At 47.1% G+C, this 15,473-nt stretch overlaps 1 protein-coding gene across 3 annotated transcripts in view; it reads right to left on the bottom strand.

Annotated features, from left to right (window-relative positions):
• Positions 1-15,473, bottom strand: part of PLAAT3 (phospholipase A and acyltransferase 3) — a 55,334-nt gene that overhangs the window by 30,848 nt on the left and 9,013 nt on the right. For all 3 annotated transcript variants that reach the window (XM_023586829.2, XM_004451409.4, XM_058305274.2), the window contains exons 3-4: positions 10,437-10,539; positions 8,179-8,447 (exon numbers count right to left, since the gene is read on the bottom strand). In XM_023586829.2, coding sequence (XP_023442597.1) covers positions 8,179-8,447; positions 10,437-10,539 — 372 coding nt within the window. The remainder of the gene's footprint in view (positions 1-8,178; positions 8,448-10,436; positions 10,540-15,473) is intronic.

The following is a 15,473-nucleotide window of genomic DNA, read 5'->3' as shown; positions in this document are numbered from 1 at the left end:
GACTTCAGGGTAAAAACTGAGCATGTGTCGAATTTCTTTTCCTCCTGAAACCCAACAAAAAGTAAAGTAATACATTTGTTTTGAGCATAATTGCATAAGGACAGAGAGAAAAAAAAGAAAAGACAGTAGCATCAAAGTATGGAAACTGTAAAATAGATGGAACAGTGATAAATGACTTAACAGACCTAGAAAAACTAAATCCTAAGGCAGTAATGGGAAATGCTGAGAATCAACCCATTATAACTAAAGAATCCTCAAAAAGGATCATATTTTGGCAACCCTAGATACTACTGAAAGTGTGAGAAAAGGAGAAAGAGTTTTAGCTTTCAACAGGTCTCAAAGTTTATTCTCTGCAGAGGATAATATGGAGGATTGGGTGTTCTGTAAATCTAGAAGCACATGTGAAGATGTGGGTATCATACCATAAACAAAGGGATTGAAAAGCCATAAAAATGCTAAACGTGAGATGCCCTATCTCTCCAATTCCTCTCTGCTCCTAGAACTTCATTCTACTTTCAGGAGTCTAGAAGACATTTCTGGGGAATCAGACTAGCTCAAGTAAGAACAGCAAAAGATACCAATACTGGTGGCTCCCAAACAAACAACCCCACCAAGATAATCAGACAATGAAACTCGAAGTCAATAAACCACTTTCTTCCTTCCCACTCAGAGCTTCACCCAGTATTGAACCCCCCCGCTCTTAATCACAAGCCTACCACCACAGGTACAAGACACCTGAGGAAAGCCTCTAAAATAGAATAAAAAGGGGAAAATGAACAGAAAAAAGCAATCTGAAGAAACAGAAGCCATACCTAGAAAAGAAAACTAGAAAGTAAGAAAACACATTGCATCCAATAGTTAAGAACATACTGCTGTAAAAAAAAATTATACCATGTTGAGAGAAAAGAACAGCTCTTAGAAAATAACAATATGATAACAGAATTGACACACTCAACAGGAAGGCTGAAAGATCAAATTGAGGAAATCTCTCAGAAAGAATAGAAAACAGGAGTCAAAGATTTAAAACATGGAATAACCCAAGTATTAAATAATAGACATTTTGGGGAGAGAGAAATAGAGAGGGAAGGATTAAGAATGAAATAATACATTAAAATTTACTACGACCACAGGATTTAAGTTTTCAGATTGAAACGGTGTTCAGCTTACTGCCATAGACCGAAATGGCAGGGAAGTGCCCAGGGGAAAATATTAGAACTAACAGATTGCCTGATGTAGTTTCTCTTGGGAGAGATAGTGCTGAGAGGTAACTGGATGGTGTGGGGAAAACTGGCAATAAATACAAAGACAGCTAAGCAATGAAAAAGGAAGGTAATAATTATCTTCAGGACAAAAGAGCAAAAGAAGAAATGAAAGAAAGAAAACCATCACAGTACACCACAACACTCAGCTATCAGTGATACTTGCATAAGCATAGAGCAAGCACTCAATATTCAACAAAATTCACAATATAAATCATACTGAGAGAATGGAGGAGAGAGGGGGATGGTATTAAAAAGTTAATTCCTCATTTACCAAAACAAGAAATCAATAGATCATGTCTAAAATTTGTGAATACAAAGATAGTGGTCTATACATCTTATTTAGAAATAGCTTAATGTCAAAATAAATGGCTAAAAAAAAGAGAAGAATGCTTGTGAGGGGAGACTGGAGGAGAAGGGAGGGGTGGGATAGGGAACCATGTATTTTCTAATAACTCATTAAATACTAGTTGCCTTTTCAAATCGTGTGCATGTATTACTTAGGATAATCAAATATTAAATTTTAAAAACTTTTCCAGAAAGGAGAAAAAAAAGACAGAGGGATGTACAGTAATCCTAAACACTTGCTCCAAGACCTTACTGCAACCCCCAACTTCAAACACCAAGACTACATCTGCAAAACGTAAAAGACAAGAAAATGATGATGAACCCTCAGGTAGTTGAAGCAAACACTACAGACAGTTGTAGGAAAACAAGCAGTTAAGCGTCCTAGTGAATAAAGACGCAAACAAAAAAAAAATTGCTAATATCTACCGCAGGCTACTATGCTGGCACACACATAACAAGTAATTGACTACTGTTCTGCTATTTTGGCTTTGTCCGGTGGTGGGTCACTGCTCTGAGGACACACCACATACACACACACACCTCACACACTGCTCAGATTCATCCTTTACTTTGTAACATTCCCCTTTACCTTTGAGCTCTGATCTTCAGTCAGGGTTATCTCACGTGCCTACAAGCACACTCTATCATTATTGGTGTCTCTGTTTTCAGTGATTTTGTCTACTCTTAGTAAGCGTTCAGTGATCCAATTTGGCATAGTGATTTTGCTCAACATTCAGGTGTGTCTGATGTCCACAACACCATTAATGTACAGCTCGAGCTCCTATCTGACAGTCTGCTATCCACCTGAAGCACGGTGGCCATGGACTTGAATGCCAATCTAAGCTTCAGTTTCAGTGCAAATAAAAAGCATCTATTACTGGGTGTTGAGGATGCACCCCAAGCTTAGAAACCATGTCCAACACAGATGTCTGTTGCCCTCATTTGCAGTCCAGCTGGGATGCCAGTGTGTCCGATGACCTTTTCCCCTAGCTTCCTTCCCAGTCTCTTAACCATAATGTCCTCCCATCCACCATTCCAGCCCTGCAAGTTTGATCAGACTCAGCGTAACACTGAAGGTAACAAAACTGGATACGAATGACCCAGATCAGTAAACAACAGGGAGGTAGTTCAGCCTCTTCCTACCTCTAGCATTACATCCAACTCTGAGGGTTTCCGCCTCAGTGACAACGTAAAAGGAGGGCAAAAATCTCTTCTTCACCTTATGGCAACTGTTCCCAATGAAGGCACTTTGCCCAGAATTAGCAACACTGATTTTTAAAGGGCATGAAAGAATATCATGACTAGGATCAAGAACTCTCACCCTAAAACCAAGCCAGGCACTGAAACAAAATTTAAAGTGCCAAAGAAAAAGATCTTTAACCATCATTTTTTGCTAGGAAGCCCATTAAAAATAAATAAATAACAGGAAAAAGAGGTTGAAAATGTGGACATGCTACCCCAAATTCACATGCATGCTATGGTCAAGACATGCAAGCTCGCCAAGATATAGAAGCGGTAGCTGCCAAAACTCCCACCCAGCCAATGCAGGGAAGAATATAGAGCCTTCTATGGTTAAAAAAACTTCTTGGCACTGCCCAGGTTTACGTGGGTCCTTGACGAGTTGAACATGGCTGTGTGCGACGTCAATATGCACAGCAGTGTAAGTTACGTTACAAGGTGCCCAAAATTGAAGCTACAGACTTGAGGTTTGACTCCCTCATCCAAAGGAGAATTAGGCACTATTTTGTAGCAACCTTGATTCTGTTGGGTGTACTTGCTGGAGAACCTGCCTAAAATCCCTTGCTAAACTGTGTGTAAGGGTGGGAGAAAAGGATCGCAGATAATGGAGCAGAACAATGTGTCCCTAGTTCTTCACAGAACGTCATTTAGTGTGAGAACGAATGCTGATGCGACTAATTCATGCAAAAGATACTTTGTCAAGGAAAATCACAATAACCTCATTGTTTGTGGCCATGCTTTGTACTGTAGGCAGAGAATATGATTGAACAAATACAAGGAGCCTGTTGGGCTATTAAAAAATTTACCTCCCTTGCAAACTTTCTCAGGAAATTCTTAGAGGACCTATTCCACCAAAACAAGAGAATAAACCAAGAATAAGAAAGAAGCAAGCTGTAGAAGATGTCAGCTTTAATGCAGGAGAGAACTGAAAGGAATCTCTAGGATACTAGTGAAAGATGACAGCTGTGCACCATATGTAACTCAAGACAAAGTTTGGAGGGTCATCATGCCTAAAAGACATCACCCCCCCCCCCGATTCCATCTAACATTGCACCATCTTTTTAAGCTAACGCTCTCCAAGTGCTGATGAAGTCCTTCCCACAGCCCTGCCCACTGACTTGTCCAGAAGAGAGGTGTCGTGAACTCTCCGTAAATCTGAAGCCAAGCTGTGACCTAGAGACTCTGGGAGTCTTCATCAAACATTAGCAAAACTGTCCTTTCCTCCTCTAGTGAGATGTGTTCCTGCTACTCAGCTTTTATGCTCCAACAGAAGAATTTCATTGCATCTTTAAAATATCACAAATAGGTCTTAAAAATCATCCAGGATCTTTTTGTTTCTATAGCTGGACAACTCTTAGAACTTAGTCATCAGCCTGCTTGAACTGTTCCATTTTCAGAGACATATATACCATCCAACTTTTTACTGACATCCTTGGTTTTAACTGTTGTGGCTTGTGCAATCAAAGCAGCTGAATTTGATACAAGGTCAACATCATTTCTTTCAAGAATTGACTCATCTTTCTGGGGTTGAGAGACTTAACAAGCAATGCTTGGCTCCATCCAAAACCCTGTAAATATATTTTCCACCCAAGAAGTTTCAGATTTGAACAAGAAACCCATTCCCCCGAACAATGAGGTTAATGGGGAAGTGAGTAGACACAGACGTCGTCTTGAATGGGAAGCCCAGTGTAACTCCCTTGATCGTGTTCCATACCTGACTACAGATGGCGCACGCTGTAGCCAGTTCCTCGACTTCCCCACCATTGGTCAACCAGAAGCCCCTTCTTTTTCTTCCCAAGGAGACCATTTTCTACATTGATGTGATGGAAGTCCCTCTGCAGGGTTCCTCTGGAAGCCGTCCCTACAGCTGTGTGTCCCTTCAGCATGGTGTGGACATTTTCTGGAGTGCTGAAAAGTCTGGTTGCTGAGAATGGTCTTCATTCTCACGATAGATGTGGCAAAGAGAAGATGCTACTCAGTTTTTATATTAATCACCTTTCACATCCGTGTCTATGTAAACAGGTGTTGAACAATAATAACACATTTGATTGAAGGAAAAAAATAAGATCCGTGTTGAAAGATAGTAGATAAGAGGAACTCAACCTGCGGGGCAGGGCAGTAAGCACAGTCACTTAGCAGCATGAGGGAGAGTGGAGAGGGAAAATCACAGGCGGCCTTTGTAAATGCCTCCCCATCCATCACTGGGCCCAGAGGGGCCAGCCGAGGAGGCACTAGGTGAACCAAGCAAAGAGAAGGAAGGTGAGGGCCACTAGGACAACTACTACTATTACAATCTAGTAAGTGCATTGTCTGCATCGGCCTGTCCTAAGCTAAACTCCAAGGTTTGTTTTATCATTTATACTTTACCAAGATCTGGGGAGTTTGAATCATCTCCCAAGGACATATAGCTTGCAAGATTTAGCCCTGGTCTTCCTGACCAGACCTTACTCTTGACTGCCACACTGCCCAAGGAAGAAACCGTATCTCAAAAACTGTAAATAAATCAAAATAACCTGACATAATAGGAATCTAAGAACTCTTTTAAAGACAATGTTCTCATCAAAAAGAAAAAGGGGGAAGGGCAGAACAGGAAGGGAATAAGTGAGAGAGAATGAGAAATGGAATGGAAGTTAGTTACCCATTACCCTGGAGAAAAAGAGACTCAGGGAAGCAGATGTGGCTCGAGCAGTTGAGTTCCCGCCTACCACATGGGAGATCCTGGGTTCAGTTCCCAGTGCCTCCTAAAGAAGATGAGCAAGACAGCAAACTGACACGACAGGCTGGCACGGCAAGCTGAAGCAACAAGATGATGCAACAAAGAGGCGAGAAAGAAACACAATGACAGGCACAACAAGCAGGGAGCGGAGGTGGCTCAAGCCAATGGGCGCCTCCCTCCCACAGGGAGGCCCGGGATTCGGTTCCCAGTGCCACCTAAAAAAAGCAGACAAGCAGACAATGAGCAGACACAGAGAGCAGACAGCAAGCACAAACAACAAGGAGGGTGGGGAGGAATAAATAAATAAAATGAACCTTTAAAAAGAGAGTCAAAGAAAAGAGACTGGCATGACCAAAATCAAAGTAAATGAACAAAACTGCATTCCCAGGGGCTCCTGGACTGACCCTTGGGGGTGTTTTTTTTATAAGCATGATAAAGCCCCCTCCACCCATCCCCAGACACCGCCCTGCTCTGCTCAAATGAGGCAACGCTCCCGCGGGCTCTGGCTCACAGCTGGGCAGCAGGGCCCGGCCTCTAAGCCAAGGGCTGGCTGACTGCGTGTGGCCACCATCCAAGCCCAAGGGCAGTGTTGTTTCCAGAGTACAAAGACTGTGAAGCAAGAAGCTGGCCGTCCTCTAGCCCCTGTTTCCCGGGAGCTGCGGAGGGCCCCAGCCAAGGAAGGCAGAGGGGCAACGTCTCAGGGGAAGAAGCCAGGAGGGAGGGGGGACCACTCCCAGGGCTGTGTGCCCAGGGACTTCCGTCTGTTTTCACTCCAGAAGTTCTGAGGGGTAGATTTGGCCTCCAGAGCTCCCAAACCCCAAATCAAAGCACAGAGCCTGGCAGAAGATTCTAGATCTATTTCTGGCCCTAAAGGGCAGCTTAGGGCATCCTAGTCAGATACCGAAATGTTTGGAAATCCCATGATATCACATGCTTAACAGTGGGGCTAATCATCTGACAGGGGGCCTTTCCCAGGAAGCCCAGCACAGGAAGTGCCGTTCGCTGCAGACCCCACAGGAAATGCCAGCCACGGTCTGAGGGTGGTTCTCCCAAAGCAGATCCCAAAAAGTGCCTTGACTCTCGTGAGAGCCTATAACCTGCACAAATAAAGTCCCCTTTGGCCTGGGCACAAAGGTTCCTTCACGATGACCCCAAGGGATAAATTCCAGTTTCCAGACCAGCGTGTTTTGAAGGTCAGAGTTTAGACACGCAGACAGGCAGGTGCCATCAAAGAAACACCTGAGCAACCCCAGGTATGGGTAGGGGAAGATACGGCTCAACACGAGCTGAGACACCGCGCAGGGGGCATGGAAGTTTGAGGTGGCCGTGGTCAAGGGGGCAGAGACGAATTCGTGGTCACTGCCACCCAAGGGAATTCAAGATCTGCCTTCGCGTTACCTCCTAGCACAGTGCCGTCCAGCAGAATTGCCGGTGAAGGTGGAAAGGTTCTAAAGGTTCTACAGCCGCACCGTCCAACACGGTAGACAAGTGGTGACTTGAAATGTGGCTAATGTGCCTCGGAAAGTCAATTTTTTATTTTATTCTATTTTAATTGTATTGATATTTTAAAAGCCACATGGCTGGAGGCTGCCATATTGTGCAGTGTAGCCCTAGAGGCTGAGAAAGCCCACAAGGAACCCAAACCCTACAATGAAGCCCGGTCACTGCCCTCCAGCCTCACCTCCAACCACATCTCTCTCCACCCTGCCCCAGAGCCTTGGCACCAGCTGTTCTCTCCCCCTGGCTCTTCCCTGACCCTCCCCGATAGCTGCCAACTTCTCGTCAGTCAGGTCTTAGCGTCCTTGGCTCAGAAAGGCCTTTTCTGGCCATCTGACCGAGTGCTGTCCATCCCTAAGCAGCCCATCGGTCTGACTGCTGTGCTCTGAGGCGGCGTGACTCCTGTGCTCTTTATTTCTGCTTCCCTCCACTGGACTCTACGTCCCCACGTTCAGGTGCATTTTATCCACCACTGTATCCCTGGTGCTGCCAGCAGTACCTGCTGGCTCGCTCTGCTCCCTCGGCCTCTCCTCCTTATTGCCTCGGTTGACTTGTGGACAATTCATTATAAGCTCAACTTAAGAAACAGAGAGACCCACATCAGGTGTTCCATCTTCCGTGATTCCTTCTCTGACTTCAACCCTGTGTCACACACACTGAGCTTCAACCCCACCTCTGCTACTTAGCCTCATTCCAGACCAGTCCTAGGAAGAGTCCTAGGAACCGGCTCTAGAAGTGCCATAAAGATGTCTCCGATGAAGTGAATGGCCATAGACAAGTTACTTAAGCTGAGACTCAGTTTCCTCACATGGGGAGAATATCCCCCCGTGGCGAGGGCTCGTCTCAGGGCAAGGCGGCCAGGGAGAGCTCCGCAGCAGAGGCCAAGGTCATGGCTGTGCAAGGCTTTGAACCGCCGACTTGCCTGTCTGTCTCCCCCCACCCCCACCCTCCTCCTACCCTCCCCCCCCAACAGTGCCCGCCTCCAGGGCAGGAAGCCCAGCTCTACTCTTCCGGTCTCGTTCCTGTCTCTGTCTGCACCCCAGCCTGGCCCACAGCAGATGTCCAGCGGCTGAGGGAGCGGCCTGGTTCCTGGGGATGGGACGTGGGTGGAGCACGTACCTGGTCGCTGCGGGGGACTCCATAGCGCAGCTCATTCACGAAGTGCTCGCAGTTCTCGCTGGTCAGCTTGTAGAGCACCTCCTGCCCCACCAGCTCCAGCGCCCGCTGGACGATCTTGCTGGGAGGCAGCGGCTGGTACTTGGCATCGTGTTTGTTGTTGACCTGGTACTTGTCTCTCCCGGCCACATCGTACAGCAGCTCCTTCTTAATCAGGGCCTTGTCCGTCAGGGCGGACATCAGGCTGGCCGCACCGGCCCCAGCGATTTCACCTGTGGATCCCCAGAGAGGACACGGTGGGCTTGGGCAGGGCCGCAGGGGCTCAGAGCCGGCCCCAAGCCTGGCATCTGCCCTTTGCCCCCTCCTCAAGGGCATGAGCAAGATGTGGGAGTGTCTATGGGGGAGGGTCAGACATGTGGCCGTGCAACTTTGGAGAAGGCGCACTGGTCTCTGGGCCCTGGTTTCCTTAATTGAAATGAAGGGTCGTGGGGTCCATGTGTGTGACATTTTTTTTGGTCATTTATATCCTATGACACCTGAGCGACCCTCTTGATTATGCAAATGTGGGCCAAGGGCACACCCATCATGGGGGGACAGGAAGAGGATAGAGTGTGAGCCTTGTGACGCCATGAAGGCTACAACTCCTTGGCATGCCAAGGTCATTACTGCAGAAAAGGGGGGAGGGTTTGCAGGGGGCCCATTGGGGTGGGGGGGAGAAGGACGGATGCCAGATGAAGCGCAGAGAGAGGTCACTTAGGTCAAATGGTGCAGAGAAGCCAGTGAGCTGCAACCTGAAAACTGGTCTTCGGCTTTGGCAAGATGTGGGAGCTCTTTTGGGAACCTTGATAAAAGCTGCTCCAGTAGAGGGGGCACCGAAAAAAAAAAAGAGCCTGAGTGGATGAGACTGAAGTAGGAATGGGAAGCGGGGAACTGGCAGGCACTGCTATGATGAGATTTGCTCTAATGGGAGATTAGCCAGAAAAGGACATCCAGTCCAGGGATGTGTTTGTCTTGTCAACAGAACACATCACAGCTATGTCTATGCCAAAAGGAATGACCCAGGAGAGAGGGAGAAGGTGGTGGGGGAATTGGAGGAGCAAAGTGTTTACAAAAGTGAGAGAAACAGGATCCAGGTCCAAACACTGGGGCTGGCATTTTCGATAAAGGCAGGGGCACTTTTTTTGCATTTGAACAGAAGAAAAAGCAGAGGATGAGGGCATCGATGGTGGTGGCTTGGTTAATTGGGGGTTGGGAAGACGAGCTCGACCCTGTTACTTCTGACTTCTAGTTCAAGTTCTAAGTAAAGGTATCCGTTGAAAGTAAAGGGGGTGGGGGCAGCAGTGCTTCCTGTGTATGAGGTCTCAGGTTCAATCCCCGGTACCTCATAAAACATTTTTTTTTTTAAGTAAAGGGAGTGGGCAAAAGGCATGTTCATGAATGTCCACAGCAGCATTATTCACAGTAGCCAGAAACTGGAACCAATGCGGTGCCCACCAGCAGAAGAATGAATGGCAAATGGGGGCACTGCCATATAATAGCAAGCACGCAGCAGTGAAAAAGGAAAAACTGCTGCCACCGGCAACAACACAGTGATGCTCCCAGGCTTTCTGCTGGGTGAAAGGCCAGGCACAAAAGAGCACAGGCACGTGCTAGAGCAGGCAAAATGACCTGTGACCAGAGAAGTTCCAATAGTCGTTGCCTTTAGGGGAGGGGAAGCTGCTGAAGGGTAGGGAGATGTCCTCCATCTGGGCCATCATCACATGGACGGAAACGCTTCAAAAATTCACTGACTGCACACTCTTTATATTTGGGCACTTTACCATCGTTACGTTATACCTCAATTTTAAGGTAAATTTTTAAGAAAATGGATGAGGAATCCTCCTAACAATTCTCCAAGTTAAGTATTCTTAGCCTCAGTTTATAGATAAGGAAACCAAGGCTAGAGGGTGGAAACTGGATTCCTAGGCAAATCTTTCTGCTCAGACACCTGTGTTCTTTCCAGAGGTTTTACGCTTATGGGTTGAACCTGTTTTCTACAATGTCATAGTATATAAAACACATAAAAGCAGAGCTGCCCACCTAACCCTGGGGTTCCAAGGAGCAGAGTTTGAACACCATTGCCCCACATCAGGCTGCCTTCTAGTAACCCCCAGGACCCACCAGCAGCAGAGAGTGGGCAGAATGTTGGGTCACCTCATCCCCACACCTCCCCATCTCCCTCTCCTCCCAGCCCCTGGGCCCCTCCCAGTGGGAGCCCTTACTTGGGGGGGCCAGGTGGACCACATATCCATCACCAACATAGATGGCCCAGTGTCTGTAGAGAGGGCGGAAAATCTCGATCAGGTCTCCAGGGTTGGGCTCTGGCTACAAAACCAAGAACAGGGCTGTTAGAGGCAGCATGAGACTCTCGAACCCGGGGCGGAGCTCGCTAGGAAGTGCAGCGCAGCGGCCCCCGCAGCCAGCGCATCTGGACATGTGTCCCGAGCCCTGCCCTGCCAGGCCAAGGCTGGTCCAGTTTCACAGGCCTGTGTCACAGACCTGCAGGGACTGTGGGCCTGTCGACCTGTCAGGACAAACTGCAAACCTTCTTCCTTAGCTGGAGCCTCTGCCTTTCTGTTACCATTTCTAGGAATATTCTTTCTTGAACTCAACTCAAGCAGGTGACAAGCACTCTGCGAGGTGTCTGACAGGTCCTTCGCTCAATAAACCCCTCCAGCCCTCCTGTGAAGCAGGCACTATTATGAACCCCATTTTATGGATGAGACAATCAAGGCTCAAAGGTGTGAAGGAATTGACTCAAGGCCACATGGCTCATGAGTGACACGGCCAGGATTCGACACGAGGCTGGCTGGGTCCCTGGCCCACTATCTTGACCACCGCACTGACCGCCAGGCAAACCCACGGGTCGCTTGACTGAAGCTGTCCACCGAGCGCCCTGGCCAGAGGCTGCCAAATCCAACCTGGCCGGGGGCCCGACGGGGAGGGCTGTCCTCATGCCTCAGCTGAGAATCAGAGGGTGCGAGTGTACGTGTGTGACAGCATGAATGTGTGTGTGAAAACACACACAGGGAAGCACGTGTGTGAAGCTGTGTGTGGGAGAGTGACGGTGGGAGACCGTGTGTGTGATAAGAGTGAGCGAGAATGCATGTCAGAGTCTTGTGTGTGAGAGTTGTGTGTGTGACAGAGCATGTGTGTGCCAAACACAACCCTTGTGAAGCAGGGTCATGGGCCGTTCCCTTCTGTTCCTTAGAAACGTTACAACTGCAAAGAAGCATCATATACAGTAGGACCAAAAGACTTTTCACAGGGATTTTTCAGATAAATCATGTTCTCTTAGTGCCAAAAGTATAATTTATCTTCCAAAAAGAGGGCACGCAGATCTTACTAAGAGCCTATTTCAGAACAATAGACAATAGTCACAATTTATGAATCCCATGTGCTGCCCAGATTATAGGGAAATATTGAGAATTAGAGGGTCTTCAGAATCCCCAGAGGGACACTTAACTAGGGCGCTCCCCAAACAGGCAAGGACATAAAAAACCAGGCAGGGTCCAGCCCTCTGGGAGGCTGCAGGTTGGAAGAGGAGATTGACAAGAGTATCGATAATGTGATGTCAAGTGACAAGCAGCCAGGGCATACACAGACCTACGGCACTCATTGCATTCTAGATAAATATGAATGAAAGGAGGCTTACCCAAAAAAACACAATGCAAAAAAAGAAAAAATTAGTAAAATGACAAAAAATAATTTAAAATACTATAATATTTCAGGCAGAAAAAAATATTTAGTTATCTACAAAGGAACTCAGATGTTAGCTTTGTAACATTAAACACCAAAAAATAATGGAGTGGCAGAAGAAAGAAGTCATACCCAAAAAGCTACATAATCTATGATTCCATTTATGTCAGTCCAAAACAGGCAAAACTACATGACAGAAAACAGAGCAGTGACTGCCTGGGGCTGACGGTGAGGAGAGAGTTTTTCCCCAAACGGCATGAGAATTTGAGGGTCATTAATCTTTCCATACTGTTCTAGATCTTGATTGGGGTGATGGTTATGCAGTTGTATGTGTTTGTCAAAATTCATAGAACTGAACAAGAAAAAGGGTAAATTATATCCGAAGTTTTTTAAAAAAAGGAAATATTTTTTAAAACAATGCAGCGATATCTGCAGTTTGGAGAGATAAAAAGCTTTTCATCCTCGGCCAAGTTATCTGTCCCTTGAAACAGCAAAAAGAAATACATTCCCAAATATACACAAGCTCAAAAAATACTACCACTCATGGATGCTTCTTTCTAAAAATGAAGTGAAATGCAGTGGAGGCAGCCACGGAGCCCTGTGCACTAGGTGGAAGCAAGGACTTGACATTCATGCAAAATGTAGTGCTGAGGGGAGCAGACGTGGCTCAAGCAGTTAAGTGCCCCTCTCCCGTGGTTGAGTGCCCATCTCCTGCATGGGAGGGCCCAGGTTTGGTTCCTGGTGCCTCCTGAAGAAGCAAAAACAAACAACAAGCAAAACAAATGAAAAAACCAATGCAGGGAAGCCAATGTGGCTCAGTGGTTGAGTGCCCGCCTCTCCTATATGTGAGGTCCACGGTTCAATCCCTGGCCCCCAGTACCTAAAAAACAGACAAACAAACAACACAGTGCTGAGGATGAGCTCTGGAACACAAGGCCACTTCTATCAATGAAAGATACACACGCAAACTAACAAGACACATCTCGGGAAGCAGACTTGGCCCAGTGGTTAGGGTGTCCGTCTACCACACGGGAGGTCCGCGGTCCAAACCCCGGGCCTCCTTGACCCATGTGGAGCTGGCCCATGCGCGGTGCTGAGGCGCGCAAGGAGTGCCCTGCCACGCAGGGGTGTCCCCGCACAGGAGAGCCCCATGCACAAGGAGTGCGCCCCGTAAGGAGAGCCGCCCAGTGCGAAAGAAAGTGCAGCCTGCCCAGGAATGGCACCACACACGGGGAGAGCTGACGCAGCAAGATGACGCAACAACAAAGAGACACAGATTCCCGTGCCACTGACAACAACAGAAGCGGACAAGAACACGCAGCAAATGGACACAGAGAACAGACAACTGGGGGAGAAGGAATAAATAAAATAAATCTCTAAAAAAAAAAAAAAAATCAAGACACATCTCACAAGCACAATACCCAAAAAATTTTTTCTTCTTTTTCTTTTTTATTCATTTCTCTCCCCTTACCCCCCAATCCCCCCCTTGTCTACTCTCTGTGTCCATTTGCAAATTTTTCAAAAGCAGCAGCAAAAATAGAACCATACAAACCAAAGGATACTCATTAAACCCACTAGGATGGTGGCCACTGGGGAGATGGACGTAAGCACTGATGACAAAAGGAAAAGAATAAGTGGAAAGTACCCAAGGGAGAAGGTCATTCTGTTCCATGAACCGAGGACACCAAAAATTCACCCTCTTCCACTATGATCCAACTAGACCAATTACCTAAGGGTACACATAAGCCAGCGCAGCTGAACCAAAGTTAAGAAATCATGTTATAAAATTAGAAACGTGAAAACTACAGCCCATGGACCAAATCAGGTGCACTGCCTTGGTTTGTAAGGCACTCAAGCTTAGAATGTTTTTTACAGTTTTAAAAGATTGGGGGGGGCGGGAAGCAGAGGTGGCTCAAGTGATAGGGCCTCCGCCTACCATACAGGAGGACCCGGGTTCGATCCCAGAAGGTATGCCTGTGCGGTGAGCCAGTGCCTGCACGGTGAGCCGAGTACCCACGTGAGTGCCCGCATGGTGAGCCGAGTGCCCACCTGAGTGCCCACGCAGTGAGCCAGTGCCCACGCAGTGAGCCAGTGCCCACGCAAGTGAGTCACGCAGCAAGATGATGACGCAACAAAAGAGAGACAAAGGGGAGAGTCAAAGTGAGGCGCAGCAGAGACTAGGAACTGAGGTGGCACAATTGACAGGGAACCTCTCTCCCATCAGGGGTCCCCAGGATCCAATCCCTCTGAATCCTAGAGTAGAAAGATGAGAAGACAAAAAAGAGAAATAGATACAGAAGATCACACAGCAAATGGACACAGACAATAAAAACAGCAGGGTGGTAGTGGGGGAAAAAATAAATCTTTAAAACAAAAAAGTTTGGGGTGGGTGGATCAAAAGAAGATTTATGTTGTGGTACAGGAAAATTATATGAAATTCAAATTTCGGTGTCCATGAAGTTGTAGTGGCACACAGCCACACCCATCCACTTACACGTTGCCGGAGACTGCTTTTGCTCTGGCAGACCACGTGGTCTGCAAAGCCCATAGAAAAAGCTTGCCAGTTCCTGTTATAAAAGGCACAACAGTTATCTGTCCCTTATTAAACCCAAACCAGGGAAGTAGATTTGGTTCAATGGGTAGAGTGTCTGCCTACCACATGGGAGGTCCAGGGTTCAAACCCAGGGCCTGTTGACCTGTGTGATGAGCTGGCCCACGCGCAGTGCCGCCCAGCACAAGAAAAGCGCAGGCTGCCCAGGAGTTGCACCGCACACACAGAGAGCTGACACAGCAAGATGACGCAACAAAAAGAGACACAGATTCCCAGTGCCACTGACAAGAATATAAGCAGAACACACAGTGAATGGACACAGAAAGCAGACAACTGGGAGGGGCGGGGAAGGGGAAAGAAATAAAATAAAAATTTAAAAATCTTTTAAAAAGTTCAAACCAGGAATTCCATTGTAGGTATTGTCAGGTGCCTCTGTGGCGTGGGACAGGCCTGTGCCAGCAGTGTCCTCCCAGACCGGGGACGTGAAGTGCTAGGAATTGCACGGCCTCCTGCAAGGCAGGGCTCAGGCGGGCCCTCCGCCCCGCACAGCGGCCAGTGCTCTCCCACACAGCACGAGGAACAACGGTGACAAAGCTGAGACGGCACTCAGCGTTTCTGAACAAAAAGCCTTTATCCCACCCCATACAAAAGCAGATTTACAAAGCTTGTGTAACAGCCATTTCCTTGGCAAGCAAACTGAGGAACAATTTCTGGCCTCCCAAATTCATATCAGAAAAGCAACTAAAACAACCATGAGCAAGCAGCAGTTAAATAGATTATCCTACAACTGGACACTGAAATACTAGGCAGCCATTAGAGAGGACAAGAGGGATGTATATGAACAGAAATGGAAATAAGTGGAAAAAGCAAATTGGGAAATATTTTTTCCCAAAATATTTTTGTTCAAAAGTACATATGTTTGTACATTTTTAAGTGAAATGCATTACGCACTAGGTATGAAACCCAGGGCAATGGCAAAGCAAGGATAACAATGAAACCAGCGTGCCTT

Source organism: Dasypus novemcinctus, chromosome 10 (genome assembly GCF_030445035.2).
Source record: "Dasypus novemcinctus isolate mDasNov1 chromosome 10, mDasNov1.1.hap2, whole genome shotgun sequence".
NCBI lineage: Eukaryota > Metazoa > Chordata > Mammalia > Cingulata > Dasypodidae > Dasypus > Dasypus novemcinctus.
Note: the sequence above shows the minus strand (reverse complement) of the source record. Positions and strands in the feature narration are given on the sequence as shown.